This window comes from Bos javanicus, chromosome 5 (assembly GCF_032452875.1).
Source record: "Bos javanicus breed banteng chromosome 5, ARS-OSU_banteng_1.0, whole genome shotgun sequence".
NCBI lineage: Eukaryota > Metazoa > Chordata > Mammalia > Artiodactyla > Bovidae > Bos > Bos javanicus.
Window position 1 is genome coordinate 71,714,331 of NC_083872.1, and position 16,115 is coordinate 71,730,445.

The 16,115-nt window shown below is 44.4% G+C and overlaps 1 protein-coding gene across 1 annotated transcript in view; it reads right to left on the bottom strand.

Moving 5' to 3' along the window:
* SYN3 (synapsin III) overlaps window positions 1-16,115 on the bottom strand; it is a 492,973-nt gene that overhangs the window by 68,693 nt on the left and 408,165 nt on the right. Inside the window, exon 7 of the mRNA XM_061417235.1 lies at window positions 266-328. Coding sequence (XP_061273219.1) covers window positions 266-328 — 63 coding nt within the window. The remainder of the gene's footprint in view (window positions 1-265; window positions 329-16,115) is intronic.

The following is a 16,115-nucleotide window of genomic DNA, read 5'->3' on the forward strand; positions in this document are numbered from 1 at the left end:
TACATTTCTCTGAATCTACAATCACGGGAACTGATGAGCCAGGGAGGGTTTGGCAAGTATGGACTGAGCTGGAGAGGTGATCCATGAGAGCGCAGAGGAAGGTGTGTTATGGGGAGAGGGAGGGAATGTGGAGTTCCTCTAACTCTCTGTTCTGGGAGGCTAGGCTAAGGTGGGGGTGTTGGGGGATACAGAGAGAGGGGAGCAGGTGGTCCGGGGGAGCCACGTGAGTATTAACGTAAGTGGAAGGAAGGGCTGCTTCTCATACCTTTCCCATTCCGGCGTGGGCATGTCCCAGCTTAACCACCACGGGGAAGTGAGGGGCTGTGAGCTGAAAGAGACAAGAGAAAACCACTTATTAGAATCCCAGAGCATCACCGCCGACACTCTGGTCACTAGTGCCACCTGGGAAGCCCTTATATATGCATATATACAGTTCTGACTGATTTCACGATGTTGTACGACAGAAACCAATACAATATTGTAAAGCAATTATCTTCCAGTGAAGAAAAATAATAGCGGTCACATCAAGATGAGAACAAGCATTTATGGGCTGCACTGCATGGGCGCTGTGTTGAGCTACTGTCCTGGACTCCCACCTTTAAAGACTGATGGGGCAGCAGCCTGGCTTGGTTAGTTCCCTTTCATACCCCCAGCAACCAGAACATGGCCTGACCCAGGGAAGGGGCTGACACAGAATCTGTGGTACAGTCTGGGTCTGGGTAAGACTTGTAAGGCATGCATGTCTCTCCCTGTGATACAGAGGAAGAGAGGGGCTCAGATGGTCAGATGCTTGTCTTGGCCATGCTTACTCAGCTAGGAAGTGAGGGGACCGGGACTGAACCTACGCATCTCCTGCTCATGCTGTCTGTATGTTGTTTGAAATAGGCTTGTTCAGTGTCTAGAAGTATACTTGGAGTTGCTTAAGGGCAGAGGTTATCCCTCCTCATTATTTAGTAACAATTCCACAACTTGGTCAACTCCAGAAGAGGTAATCATGTCCCACCCTCTGTGCGGTACAGGTTTCTATTCTGGTGCCTGTCCCTCAACCCTGGGCTGTCCCCTGACACCCTGGATGCTCTGGGAGGAGGAACCAGGTCTTCCCTTGTGGTGCCTAGCACCTGGTCTGACACACAGGAGCGACTGTAGCTGCCACAGAGGGTCTGTTGTGGGTCCCAAAGCCATGGCCTGGACCTCATTTCATTTTCCCCCACCAAGGTCACGTGAGGCAAGCAGGAAAGGTATTCTTGTAACACTTCACAGAAAGTCGAGACTCAGGCAGCTGCTGGGAAGGGGTTGAGCTGGGACATGGGTCTGTTAGACTCCAAGCTCGATGTGACTTATTTGCTCTAAGACCTAAGCAAGGGCTTCCTGCAGTAGAGGCTGAATAAGAAATTTCTTCCTCATTTCAGGCTAAAATGTATAATATCCTAGTGTCTAGAGTTAACAGATGCAGATTTTAGAAAAGGCAATATTTGTTTTTGATTCTAAAAGCAATGTGTACTCACTATAAAATTTTGGAAACTATAAAAAAGTACTATGTCATTATGTACAAAGAGCACAATAAAAATCACCCTTGAACTTTAATGGTTTTGGTGTATTATCTGTTTCCCTTTTTCTTTTTTTAATCTAAATTTTTCTTTTGATTTGTTCTGTTCTTACAAAGTTGGGAGTATAATGCATACCCAATTCTGCTTATTGCTCTTTCCACTTCATGTTATAAGTGGTAAGCATGTTCCTGGTGGTAATATTTGTCAGTGTAAGAGTTATTATGGAATATTTCACATGAAGAGACTTTAAAAGCAATACTGTGAATATCACTTAGCTTTAGCAATAAACAATTGTCCATACAGTTGAAGCCCCTGATGTCCTTTCTCATCACATTTCCTTCCCTCCTATCTCATCACATTTCCTTCCTTCCTATCTCAGATGTAACCGTCATATAAATTATGTGTTTATTATTCCCTTGTGTTTATTCATATTTAACTACTACAAAGGATTCCCAATAATAGACACTACACATTTAAAAACCTTATGTAAGTAGCATCAAAAGAATCTACTCTTATGAATTTTTGGGGTACATTGTGTTCGTGAGATTCACGTATGTTGATACATACAGCTCAGATTCCCGTTTAACTGCTGCCAAGTATTCCATTTGATGAGCACATTACCATTTGCCCATTTCCTGCTAATGAACACTTAGGTGACTTCTATTTTTCCAATTATAAACAATACTAGTAAGGGAGCTTCACCAAGACACAGGCACAGGTATGGAATTGCTGGGGTGGGGCAGTGCTTGCCTCAGCTTTGCTGCTGCTGCTGCTAAGTCGCTTCAGTCATGTCCGACTCTGTGTGACCCCATAGACGGCAGCCCACCAGGCTCCCTCGTCCCTGGGATTCTCCAGGAAAGAACACTGGAGTGGGTTGCCATTTCCTTCTCCAATGCATGAAAGTGAAAAGTGAAAGTGAAGTTGCTCAGTCGTGGCTGACCCTCAGCGACCCCATGGACTGCAGCCTTCCAGGCTCCTCCATCCATGGGATTTTCCAGGCAAGAGTACTGGAGTGGGGTGCCATTGCCTTCTCTGTCAGATTTGCTAGATATAGCCAAATTGCTCTGCAAAGTGGATGTACCCACCTATGCTCTCATAGGCAGGAAAAGAGATCCCGACACTTGAGGCTGAAAGACTGAAATTTTACCAACTCAAGGGGCATACAGTGAAATGCATGGGTGCATTTTCACCAAGTGCTCTTGTTCCCCAGCAAAATCGTCACCCCCAGCCATTCACTCACATACCCTAGACACCCTCTGCAGTCTGCGAACTGCCCAGATCACTACTGGGGCTTCATCTCCATCTTATTTTAGGGTGGAACTTGAGGTGAGGGGCAACATTGCGCTCTCTCTTCCTCTCCATCCCTCTCAAATTGATTGTTTCCCTGCATGCCGGCAGGTACTGGAAAGAACTGTGCTCAGATTTAACCTTCCCTTCTGTTTAATCTTAGACTAGATATTTAACTTCTCTGAACCCTACTGCTCTAATCTGCAAAATGAACACAATAATGTGCTCTAATCTGCAAAATGGGTACAAAAATTTGCTCTCATCTGCAAAATTACGAATAAAGCACAAGCTGGAATTAAGATTTCCGGGAGAAATAGCAATAACCTCAGATATGCAGGTGACACCACCCTTATGGCAGAAAGAAAAGAAGAGCTAAAGAGCCTTTAGTGAAAGAGGAGAGTGAAAAAGTTGGCTTAAAACTCAACATTCAGAAAATGAAGATCATGGCATCTGGTCCCATCACTTCATGGCAAACAGATGGGGAAACAGTAGAAACAAAGACAGACTTTATTTTTGGGAGCTCCAAAATTACTACAAATGGTGACTGCAGCCATGAAATTAAAAGATGTGTTTATCACAGCACTGTTTATAATAACCAGGATAGGGAGGCAACCTAGATGTTCATCAGCAGATGAATGGATAAGAAAGCTGTGGTACATATACACAATGGAATATTACTCAGATATTAAAAAGAATACATTTGAATCAGTTCTAATGAGGTGGATGAAACTGGGGCCTATTACACAGAGTGAAGTAAGCCAGAAAGAAAAACACCAATATAGTATACTAACATGTATATATGGAATTTAGAAAGATGGTAACGATAACCCTATATGTGAGACACACAGATGTATAGAACAGTCTTTTGGACTCTGTGGGAGAAGGCGAGGGTGGGACACCCATGGCTGATTCATGTCAGTGTATAGCAAAACCACTGGAATATTGTAAAGTAATTAGCCTTCAATTAAAATAAATAAATAAATAAATAAAAAGACGCTTGCTCCTTGGAAGAAAAGTTATGACCAACCTAGACAGCATATTAAAAAGCAGAGACATTACTTTACCAACAAAAGTCCATTTAGTCAAAGCTATGGTTTTTCCAGTAGTCCTGTATGGATGTGAGAGTTGGACTATAAAGAATGCTGAGCACCAAAGAACTGATGCTTTTGAACTGTGGTGTTGGAGAAGACTCTTGAGAGTCCCTTGGACTGCAAGGAGATCCAACCAGCCCATCCTAAAGGAAATCAGTCCTGAATATTCATTGAAAGGACTGATACTTAAGCTGAAACTCCAATACTTTGGCCACCTGATGCGAAGAACTGACTCACTTGAAAAGACCCTGTTGCTGGGAAAGATCGAAGGCAGGAGGAGAAGGGGACAACAGAGAATGAGATGGTTGGATGGCATCACTGACTCAATGGACATGAGTTTCAGTAAATTCCGGGAGTTGGCAATGGACAGGGAGGCCTGGCATGCTGCAGTCCATGGAGTCACAAAGAGTTGGACACAACTGAGAGACTGAACTGAACTGACTGAACTGAATCTGCAAAATGGGGACAATAATGCCCAACTCACAGGTTAGTTGGGGGAAGAAGAAATGACATAAAGAATGTAAAACTGGCACCACATAGAGGTTCAAAATCAAAGTGTGAAGTAGAGTTGAATGGAGGAAGGAGATGACTCTGGTTTTGTGGGGCAAAGAGAGAGATAAAGAGGGAGGCTGGATGATGGAAGAAAGAGACCAGAGGCTCCAACCTGGCAGTATCTGCTTAAGAGCAGGGGAGGGAGTGAAGTGAAGCCCAATGAAGGAAAATCAGGAGACTACACCACAGGGAGTCATCAGAGATCATTGACTTAGGAATCATCTTGCCTATTCCCTATATTAACATGTTAAGGCAGGTAGAGTTTCTAGGAATGCTCCCCAAGGTGTCCCACTCTAATCTCTGGAGTCCGTGAATGTGATGAGATTGTCAGACAATGATTGGTCTGGTTATATGCACAGCTGACCTTAAAACAGGGAGATTATCTTAATTGAGTCACACGAGCTCTTAAAAGCAGAGAACTTTCTCAGACTGGTGGCAGAAGAGGAAGGAGGTGAGATTCGAAGCATGAGACTTAATATATCATTCCTATGCCAGGAGATGAAGGCAGCCCCTGGCTGAAAGCCAGCAGGGAACTGAGGACCTCAGACCCATAGCTGCAAAGAACTGAATTACGTGGGTAAAAAGAATGAGCTTGGGGGAGAAACTTGAGCTCTGGAGAATGTGGCATGCCAGCATCTTGATTTCAGTTGGATGAGACCCTAAGCAGAGAACCTTGGCATGCCGTTCTACCCGATGTACGTAACTGTGAACTAATAAAGAGGTATTCTTTTAAGCTGCTAAATTGTTAGAGAAGTAATAGGAAACTAATACATGTGTCCTCCTAGATACTGAAGACCAGAGTGAAGTGATTGTTTTCACAACATATAATAACAGAACCAGTCAAGCTCATGTGTTTTGAGTCTTAATCAAGTCCTCTCTCTCCCAAGGCACACTTTCCTGGGGACCATATGCATCTCTGAGGTGCAATAAATACTCTTCCCTAAACATAAGGATGAATAAAACAGTATAAGATCAAATCAATTCAGTGTGCACTAATTGAAATAAGAACTATTACATGGCTGGCTCTCTGTTTTATGTTGTGTAGGACACACAGAAGATTGAGACAGGGTTTCCCAGAGAGATGAACGACGCAATGAAAGAGCAGACCCAGCAGTACAGTGGGTGAGTCTGAGTGGGTGGTGTCATGAGCAAGTCCCATAGAAAAGGAAGACTCAGAGAAGGATTCTGAAGGATGAATAGCTTTGTGGGTGGGTGGAGGGAAGGCTTAGCATCCCTCAAGAGCTGAATAGCGCAGAGTGCTATGGTCTTCCCATGAAGGGTGTTTAGATTCTTCATGAGCTTTAATGAATGAAGACTCAAAGGAAGGGAGGATTTATCTTATGAAACTTAATATGAGTTTATCATCAATAAAGTGATTTTGGACATAATTTCTAAGTGGAATTAAATATTTAAACGGAGTGCCCTTCTCCAACACTCTTAAATGAGACTAGAGGAACATATTAATGGTCAAAAATAGTGGGAGTAGAAATTGACACAGAAAGTCAATCAAGGGAAATCTGAGAATTTACAGTAGGATATTTCAAAAAAAGTATTTTGAAAATGTGTTTAAAACAATGAATTTTCCTGATACTAGGAGAAATTTTCCTTTGCCATTTTTTACTTTGATTGAGAAAAGCATTCTTTTCAGAACCAGCTTGCAAGTCTCTGAGCTGGTGATCTGAGAAGGAAGAGGCAATTTGGGGCCCGATTGCTAGGGGCCTTCACATCTGAAGGGAAGAATTTAGGTTGCTTGGATGGGCTGGAGAAATAGCTCAGTTCTGGGACAGGAGCATGACCTGTCAGCTGAGAGCAGGTTAAATTGTATTGGGAGAGGCTGAAGGGCCAGGGTTCAACAGTATGTGAACTGCGAACTTCTGGATGTTCAAGCTGGATTTCGAAAAGGCAAAGGAATCAAAGATCAAATTGCCAATATCTGCTGGATCATCGAAAAAGCAAGAGAATAGCAGAAAAACATCTACTTCTGCTTTATTGATTATGCCAAATCCTTTGACTGTGTATATCACAACAAATTGTGGAAAATTCTTCAAGAAATGGGAATACCAGACAACCTTGCTTGCCTCCTGAGAAACCTGTATGCAGATCAAGAAGAAACAGTTAAAAACGAACATGGAACAACAGACTGGTTCCAAGTTGGGAATGGAGTACGTCAAGGCTGTATATTGTCACCCTGCTTATTTAACTTACATGCAGAGTACATCATGTGAAATACCAGGCTGGATGCAGCACAAGCTGGAATCAAGATTGGTGGGAGAAATATCAATAACCTCAGATATGCAGATGACACCACCCTTATGGCAGAAAATGAAGAAGAACTAAAGAGCCTCTTGATGAAAATGAAAGCAGAGAGTAAAAATGCTGGCTTAAAACTCAACATTCAGAAAACGAAGATCATGGCATCCAGTCCCATCACTTCGTGGCAAATAGATGGGAAAACAATGGAAACAGTGAAAGACTATTTTTCTGGGCTCCAAAATCACTGCACATGGGGACTGCAGTCACAAACGTAAAAGATGCTTGCTCCTTGGAAGAAAAGCTATGATTAACCTAGACAGCTTATTAAAAAGCACACACATAACTTTGGTGACAAAGATCTGTCTAGTCAAAGCTATAGTTTTTCTAGTAGTGATGTACGGATGTGAGAGTTGGACTATAAAGAAATCTGAGCGGTGAAGAATTGATGTCTTTGAACTGTGGTATTGGAGAAGACTCTTGAGAGTCCCTTGGACTGCTAGGAGATCAAACCAGTCAATCCTAAAGGAAATCAGTCCTGAATATTCATTGGAAGGACAGATGCTAAAGCTGAAAACTCCAATACTTTGGCCACCTGATGTGAAGAACTGACTCAACAGAAAAGACCCTGATGCTGGGAAAGACTGAAGGCAGGAGGAGAAGGAGATGCAAGAGGATGAGATGGCTGGATGGCATCACCGACTTGATGGATATGGGTCTGAGTAAACTCGGGGAGTTGGTGATGAACAGGGAAGCCTGGCACATGCTGCAGTCCATAGGGTTGCAAAAAGTTGGACAGGACTGAGGGACTGAACTGAACTGAAGGACCAGAGAGCAATTTGGAATTGGTTACGACCGACTTGAAGTGCTACTGGTTGGGCTTGAAGTAGGATGGTGGTGATGGAGAGAGTGGGGACACTCCCAAAAAGTTTTTTAAGTGATACTTAAAAAAATGGAAATATCATCTTCAAATGACCATAGAAATTCAAGACTAGGATTGTCTACAACTTTATCCTCTAATCAAATCAGTGTTTGCTTTGGTCCACCCTACTTTATAGTCCTCATTTATATGTTCAATTAAAAAAAGGGATATTCTGCAATATTAGAGAAAGAATTTTATATTTATTCACTTACCATTAAACCATTAGTTTTTCCCTATTTTTACCACAATATTTTTTTTCCCTTTATATCCCTCCCCTACTTTCCATCTCATCCTCTGCCAGGTGAGGATGAGATGGTTAGATAGCATTACTGACTCAATGGACATCAATCTGAACTCCAGGAGATAGTGAGGGACAGGGGAACCTGATGTGCTGTAGTCTATGCAGTTGCAAAGAGTTGGACATGACTTAGTGACTCAGCAACAACAACAACCCACTTTCCAGCCCAGGTGACTGATCTCATTGTCCTGGTGATTTCTGCCCAATACCTGTTATGCTCCATCTTTGCAAATATTTATACATATGTATGAATGAGATCAATTTTTTCCAAAATGGCTCTTTTCACTTCACAGCTCACCATTTGCACTCCCTTCCCCATGTCAGTAGCTACACTCCTAATACAATAGTTTTAGTAGCTTCACAATATCCCACAGGGCACGTGGATTGCAATTCTTGGCCATTTTCCTATAATGGCCATTTGTGCCATTTTCTCTCTCTCTCTGCTGCTATGATCAATACCACTAAATATCTTTGTACACCTGAGCTTGTACGCTAGTGTCATAAATCCTAGTCAAGAGCTTCTCAAGGGGAGAATCAGCAGTATTTGGAGACATCCTGCTATGTAAAAGCTCGAGAAAGAACAAGGATGCTATCATACTGCACCCTGGATGGATCCCCCAACCATATGATCTCCCAGGTTAATGACAGCCACACTTATTGAGTGTCTCATAAGGGCCAGGGATGGTTCTGGAGACATCCTGCTACGTAAAAGCTCGCGAAAGAACAAGGATGCTATCATACTGCACCCTGGATGGATCCCCCAACCATATGATCTCCCAGGTTAATGACAACCACACTTATTGAGTGTCTCATAAGGGCCAGGGATGGTTCTAGGCACTCAGATTTGTTAGCATTCTGCCCTTTCCTGATGCAATAGATAAGAAATCGGGGGCAAGCCATCTGTCAAGGTCAGGCAGTTAGGAAACGATGGAGCTCCTCCACTGCCACCCAGGTCTTCTCCCCAAGCTTCCCCTTTCCCTTCCCAAGCCATTCAATTGGGTTTCAAAGGCCACTCTTATTTCCACTCATTTGTAACATGCCAGCCCCTCCCCAAACACAGACAGGTCATGAAGGACAAAAAACATCTTGTCGGCTATTTTCTCTCTTTCCTTCCCAACAATAGCTTTATTTAGTTCCCCTGGGGATGGCAGGCCTGCATCAGTCTCTCACAGACCCCCTGTCCCCGCTCACATGCCCCGGGGCTCCAGAGTTCAGCACTGCCCAGTGGCGCAAGAGGCCTGACTTCCTGTTAGAAGGGGCAAATCCATTTTTGAAACCAGAGATCCCCAGGCTGATAAGGGCCCTATTCAGAAGGCTCCCAAGAAAACCAAGTAAGTGGGGGTGGCCCAGGACTCCTGCTAGGCATTCTCTTGGGGGGTTGGAGTCACAGCAGTGTGAGGCCAGATCAGAGTTGTACCAACCTCAACGTCAAGCCAAGGAATTGGAGAGCTGTGACCTGAGTGGTCTGAGGCAGCTCCCCACTGAAGGAGGCAGCTCTCGGTATATTCACGACTCTCTGGAGATTTAAAAACACAGTGTTTGGTCCTGGTTAAGTGATGGAGAAAGCAAGGCTTGGAAGAATCTGGGGGAGGAAAACAAGGACCAAAAACACCTTGGAAGGTTTCAAGGAGAAGCTGGGTCTCCGTCCAAGCCTCTGAGGCTCGGCCTGATCTAGTTCGCACTACCTGTTGTTTCATCCTGTGTTTCCCCTCCTTACCACCCCAGCTTCTGTCTACATGTTCCAACACATGGGCCTTTCAGATCTTTAGTGAATGAGCCTCATTATCCGCTGCTCCTTTTCTCTGAAAGATGCTACCTAACACTGTTTTCTAGGCCACCCCTTTACATACTTCACAGTTCAGTTGATATGCTCTGTCTCCAGAGTGCACTTCCCTGGATATTGGTCTAAAAAAATAAGTGCTTCTTGAATCTTCTTTATCACACCATGAACTCTCCCTTCATAGAGTTAGCCACTATTTGTAATTGCACGTTTATTTTCTTTGTTGTCCCTCTCTCAAATCCAAGGTAGGTGCGCTGAGAGAACAAGGTGCTCTGCATGTTTCATTTACAGCTGTATCCCCAGGCTCCATCCAAGGGGTGGCATATAGTGACTGTGCAGGAAGTGTATATGTTGGATGGGCGTTAGACAAAGGCTTCCATGACAGGGAATGACGCCACATGTATACGGGCAGAGTTGGACAGAATTTGGGGAAAACTTGTTAGTAAAGGTTGGTGTGAGTAGAGGCTTGCTGGGGACGCAGTGGGAATTAGGGTGAAAATGTGGGCAGTGGCAAGCTTGGGGGGCCCTTAGACACAAAGAAGGGATTTAGGATGGTTTCTGTGAACACTGGGCAGCCACTGAGGGTTTGGGTGCAGAGTGTACCTATAGACAAAGCAGGTTCAGGAAGACTTCTGGGAGCTGTGTTAACAACAGCTCCCATTTTGGAGCACTTACAGTGTACCAGGAATGGTGCTAAACACTTTACCAATATCGTCTCTTTTAAATCTCTTGACACATCTATGAGATGATGATTTTTAGCCCCATCTCCTATGGCTCAGTGGTAAAGAAGCTGCTTGCAGTGCAAAAGATGCTGGGGACACAGGTTCAATCCCTGAGTCAGAAAGATCTCCTGGAGTGGGAAATGGCAACCCACTCCAGTATTCTTAGCCGGGAAATTTCATGGACAGAGGAGCCTGGCGAGCTACAGTCCACTCGGTCACAAAGAGTCAGACAGGACTGAGCATGCATGCTACACTACTACATATGAAGGAAGTGAAGGCTGAGAGAGGTGAAGATGCTTGCCTAGTATTACTCATCAAGAAAGTGGAGTAAATAGGATTTGGCCTGAGCCCACTGTCCTGCTGCTGCTTCTGGATAATTACGCTATTCATCATTAAGGGCTTCCATGTGTTCAGAACTGTGTATATTTGTGGATTTGGTTGAAGAGGGTGGGTGGAGGCCAGCAGACTCATTAGGACAAGACTGGCTACTGTGATGACCAAGCAGCTTGGGGGCCAGCGGGGGCAGCATCAACTGTGGAGCCAGAAGGCCCCTAGGGTTCACATCCAGCTGACACCTATGGTTATGAGCCTGTGGGCAACTCACTGGCTACTCTTGTGACTCAGTCTTCTCATACCCCTAGGAAGATCACTTGATGAAGTGACATTATAATAGGTGTCTGTCACTAAATGGTCACTGCTGGTGAAGAGGCTTAAATTGAGTTAGAGGATGTCCAAGGCCTGGCATGTAGTCAGACAGCATGCATGCTATGTGCTAAGTTGCTCAGTCATGACTGACTCTTTGAGACCCCCATGGATTGTAGCCTCCCAGGCTCCTCTGTCCATGGGATTCTCCAGGCAAGAAGAATACTGCAGTGGGATGCCATGCCCTCCTCCAGGGACTCCTCCTGAATCAGGGATTGAACCCATGTCTTTCAGGTCTCCTGCATTGACAGGCCAGCTCTTTACCGCTAGCGCCACCTGGGAAGCCAGTGGGACAGCAGTCCATCCTAGTTCTCATTTCTTTCACATCTGTGATCTGAGGGGCATGGAGTGTGGAGGGGGATGTCAAGGCCCGATGGACAGAATTCAGTCATTCCTGGGACACAAAGAGAGAGAAGAGGGCAAGGAAGCCTGATGCCACGTTGTCCGCAGGGGACTCAATGAAGGTTTGACAGATATGGGGAGGTGCAGAAACAGGGCTTGTTACAGACATTTAAAAAGATTCATTAAAAAGAGAAAACAGAAACATCCTGAAAGCTGCTTGATAAACTTTAACCTTGGTGTGTAATATCTGACAGAATCTTCTTGGAGTTTAAGTACTGCATGCTAAGAAAGTCCTGTCTAGAGGGAGTAGAATCGACAAGATGACCTGGGGCAATCCTTTCCAATCCTTTAATGCTGTGACAAATCTACAAATTACCAAGGTGATTGAAAGACAAGACAGAACATGTCATGACAAAACTGACCGCAGCCTACATGGCTCCGAGATCTGGCTCCAGCCTTTCCCCAACCCCCACCCCGCCTTACGCACGCTCCCCCATCACCTTCTCTATCCCAGTCTTTCTGGCTTTCTTTCTGACCTGATACTGGCTTTGCTCCTTCTAGCCACAGGGCCTTTACACATGCTGCTCTCATTGCCTGGAACACTCTTCCTGCTCCTCCTATCCCCACATCAGATCACATCTCCACTGCTGCTTCCTCAAGAAGCTGGCACTCAGCTTCTTGCCTAGCTAACAGCCCGCTGAACTCTTTCTCTTCCTTAGCACTTGGCCGTTTTAAATTCACCTATGAGATTGTTGAACAATCGTCTGATTCCCTCACTAGTCTGTTAACTCCATAAGAAGTTTCAGGTCTGTGTCTGCTACTGCTCATCACTGAACCTTCAGGCCTCTCCTGAGTTACCGACCTGCCTCAAAAACCCAGCCCCAGACGGTCCCACAGGCACCTCCAACCCAACCAAGGATACACATGAGGTTTCCAAGCAACCTCGTAAATGTCCCATTGGAAATGCTATCTCCTTTTCCTATATCCTGATCTCAGTTAAAGGTCCCACTACTCACCCAGGTGTCAGAGGTCCCACCAGCTTTCCCTCTTTTTGTATCTGCCCTCGACCAGGTCTGGCATATAGGAGTGGCCCAGAAAACATTGGCTAAATGAGGTCTCTGGCCTCATGGCCAAGCTTAATGCTTTCTGCCCTTAGAACCCCACCTCTGAACTCTCTGCATCACCTCTTCCTACTTTTAGAGTGTCTTGGAAAAATACTGGTAGCATTTTTAGAAAAATTAAATTAAACCTGCCCTATGAAAACACAAACATTCCTTTTTCTTACATTTCCTGTTTCCCTGAGAAACGGAACAGTCAAAAATAAACACACCAATAGGATGGCAATATTTGCGAATACACTTTTCTTGTTTTCACCCCAGTGAGGTTAATGGCACTGAACAGGCTTGGGCTGCCAGCTCTCCTCCTGTGAGGATTCTCGGGTTTGTTCACAATTTGGACAACATCCCAGCAAAACGGTGGCTCTGGGAAGGGTCTGAATGACCAAGGTGATCAAGACCACCCTGAATGGATAGACACAGCTATGTGATTTTAAGTTCCCTAGGTTTTCCGTTGTCATTAATTTCTATTCACAATCTTGTTGCAACTCCATGTCTCAGTGGGAAAAAGCCCTCTTTATAATCAGATGATCCCTAAAATGGGAAAGTATTGTTTTTTCTTAGTCACTTCAGAAATTAGCTAAACAGTAACTGCACTCCTTCAGCATCTGCATTGCTTTGCTTCAGTTTATGTTCACAGTGTGATGCCTTAAGATTCAAGATAAATGTGATATTTTGGCTAAAGACACTCATTGGTGTTGCACAGAACTTGCTTACTTGGGGCTATAAGCAAAGGGACATGTCATTTCCTCTGTCTGGTTCGGGGAAGCGCTATTCATGGAATGCTGTAGAATGAGGAGTAAGAGTGAGCATAGGCTTTGAAGCCAGACACAGCAGATTAAATACTGTTGTGTCACTTCCTATTGGAGCACTCTTGGGCAACTTAGTTCCCAGGTTCGTTTTCTGTAAATGGGAATAGATTCACCAGCAAGGAAGGTTATTGTGAAGATTTGAGTTTGTGTGTAAATCACATGCTACATATAGCTGGATCTTCACCAGAAATTCTCTGGGGATAATCTGAACCACGGTTTTTCCAGTAGTCATATATGGATGTGAGAGTTGGACCATAAAGAAGGGTGAGTGCTGAAGAATTGAAGCTTTCGAAATGTGGTGTTGAAGGAGACTCTTCAGAGTCCCTTGGACTGCAAGAAGATCAAATCAGTCAATCCTGAAGGAAATTGACCCTGAATAACTCACTGGAAAGTGATCCTGAAGCTGCAACTCTAAAACCTGGCTACCTAATTCGAAAAGCCGACTCACTAGAAAAGACCCTGATGCTGGGAAAGACTGAAGTCAGGAGGAGAAGGAGGGCAACAGAGGATGAGATGGTTGGATGGCATCATTGACTCAATGGACACGAATTTGAGTAAACTCCAGGAGATAGGGAAGGACAGGGAACCCTGGCGTGCTGCAATCCAAGGGGTAACAAAGAGCTGGACACGACTTAGTGACTAAACAACAATAATATTCCATTGTATGAAATTTTTTAAATTTTAAGCAGATTTTAAGCACACCTTGGAAGCGGCTATATGTGTATATCTAGCACATGGCTTGCATAACTGCAAACCATGAAGGCAAATGAAATTCTTAGCAAGTTTCAATAAACAAGGATAATATTTTGGCAATGCCAAAAGTATTGATCTGAAAAAATTATATAGTTGGGCATCTTATGAATTTATACTACTTGGGAAAGAGGACTTTTTTTTACTGGAAAACTGACACTGGCTTGCAGGTACATGCCTACTGTGTGTGTCAGACCTTATCTGTCTCATTTCCCACAGGCTCTTCAGCCCTTGCAAGCAGAGGGTCCAAGCCAGATTGTTAGTCCAATTATTGGAGCAAGCAGGATTTCTGCTTCTGGCACATCCTTACTAAACTTGTCATCCCAGCAACAAGTTGATAAAGAGAAGGGCTAAGAGAGAAACATGTCTAGTCCAAACAAGAAAGTATCAAGAAATACTGGTACAGGGAACCCATGAGCACAGCAAGAGAGAAAGTGACCTTTGGTGCTCCTTCCCACTCATAAGACCACTGCCTCTTTCCTTTTGAAACTCACCTTAACTTTTCAAGCCCTCATGGCTAACTTTGAAGCCATTCAGAGAGGAAGCTTTGAGGTGCGGGTTTCACAAATCTATGAACAAAGCTAAGGCTGTGATTGCTCATATACGTTGACTTCCACACCTATTCATTTGAGCTCCACGAGGGCAAGGCTGGTGTTTATTTTGTTCACGGTTTACCTAACACATAGCAAGTGTTCAGGATCTGTTGACTGAACTTTCTGAATGAGTAGAAAAAAGCAGAGTGCTGAAAAGGGAAAGGGAAAGTGAAATCGCTCAGTCGTGTCCGACTCTTTGAGACCCCGTGGACTGTAGCCCACCAGGCTTCTCCGTCCATGGGATCCTCCAGGCAAGAATACTGGAGTGGGTTACCATTTCCTTCTCCAGTGGATCTTCCCGACCCAGGGATCAAACCCGACTCTCCTGCATTGGAGGCCGACGCTTTAACCTCTGAGCCACCAAGGAACCTCATAAATGCTGGTGCTGTTACTGTTGGTCTTCCTAGGTGGCACTAGTGGCAAAGAACCCACCTGCCAATACAGACAGATGTAAGAGATACGGGTTTGATCTATGGATTGGGAAGACCTCCTGGAGCGGGGTACAGCAACCTACTCCAGTATTCGTGCCTGGAGAATCCCATGGACAGAGGAGCCTAGTGGGCTGCAATCCATAGGGTGGCAAAGAGTCAGACATGACTGAAGCAACTGAGCAAGCAGAGGAAAGGACTTTCCATGCTCAAGAATCCACAAGGGAAAATGCAGAAAGGAGTGAAAGTTCCCGGAGGACTCAGAAAATGTCAGGGCCAGCCACAGGGGTAGAAAGTCAGGAGAGGGTGATCCTGGGAAAGCAGGCTTTCACATTCAAGGACCTCAAATCTGGGCTCTTTAATGCTCTCTCCAAAATAAGGATATAACACAGTCATTTTCCTGTGTGTTGTGTGTACGTGTTAAGAGCTCTGGTTTGTTAAATGTACAAATTAAAACTGTACTACAAATTTGGTTGTCCTATTTTGCAATTTAAAAAACAAACCTGGAATCTCAAAAAAGAACCCCTGTCCTCATCTTTCAGAAATACATGCTGAAGTATTTTCAGATTAAAAATATATTTAGTCTTAGATTTGCTTTAAAATAATCCAAGGTGGGGTGGGCATGAGAGCACAAGACTGAGAATGTATTGAAGCTGGGTGATGGTACACGAAGGTTCATCATTTTACTCTCTCTGCCTCAGTGTATGTTTGAACATTTCTATAATAAAAGAATTGTTTAGAAAGGCCCCCCTTCACTCTAAGTGGTCCTGGGGAGTCCCAGGATGTTCCTTCTGGTAAGAAAGAAGGAGGAATGATGGGGAAGGCGGGATCACTGGCTGAAAAATGAATTGGGGCCAAACAGTGAAAACCCCTGTAAACTCTACTGAGAGGTTTGGACTTAATCCCTCAAATGATGGGAAGGCC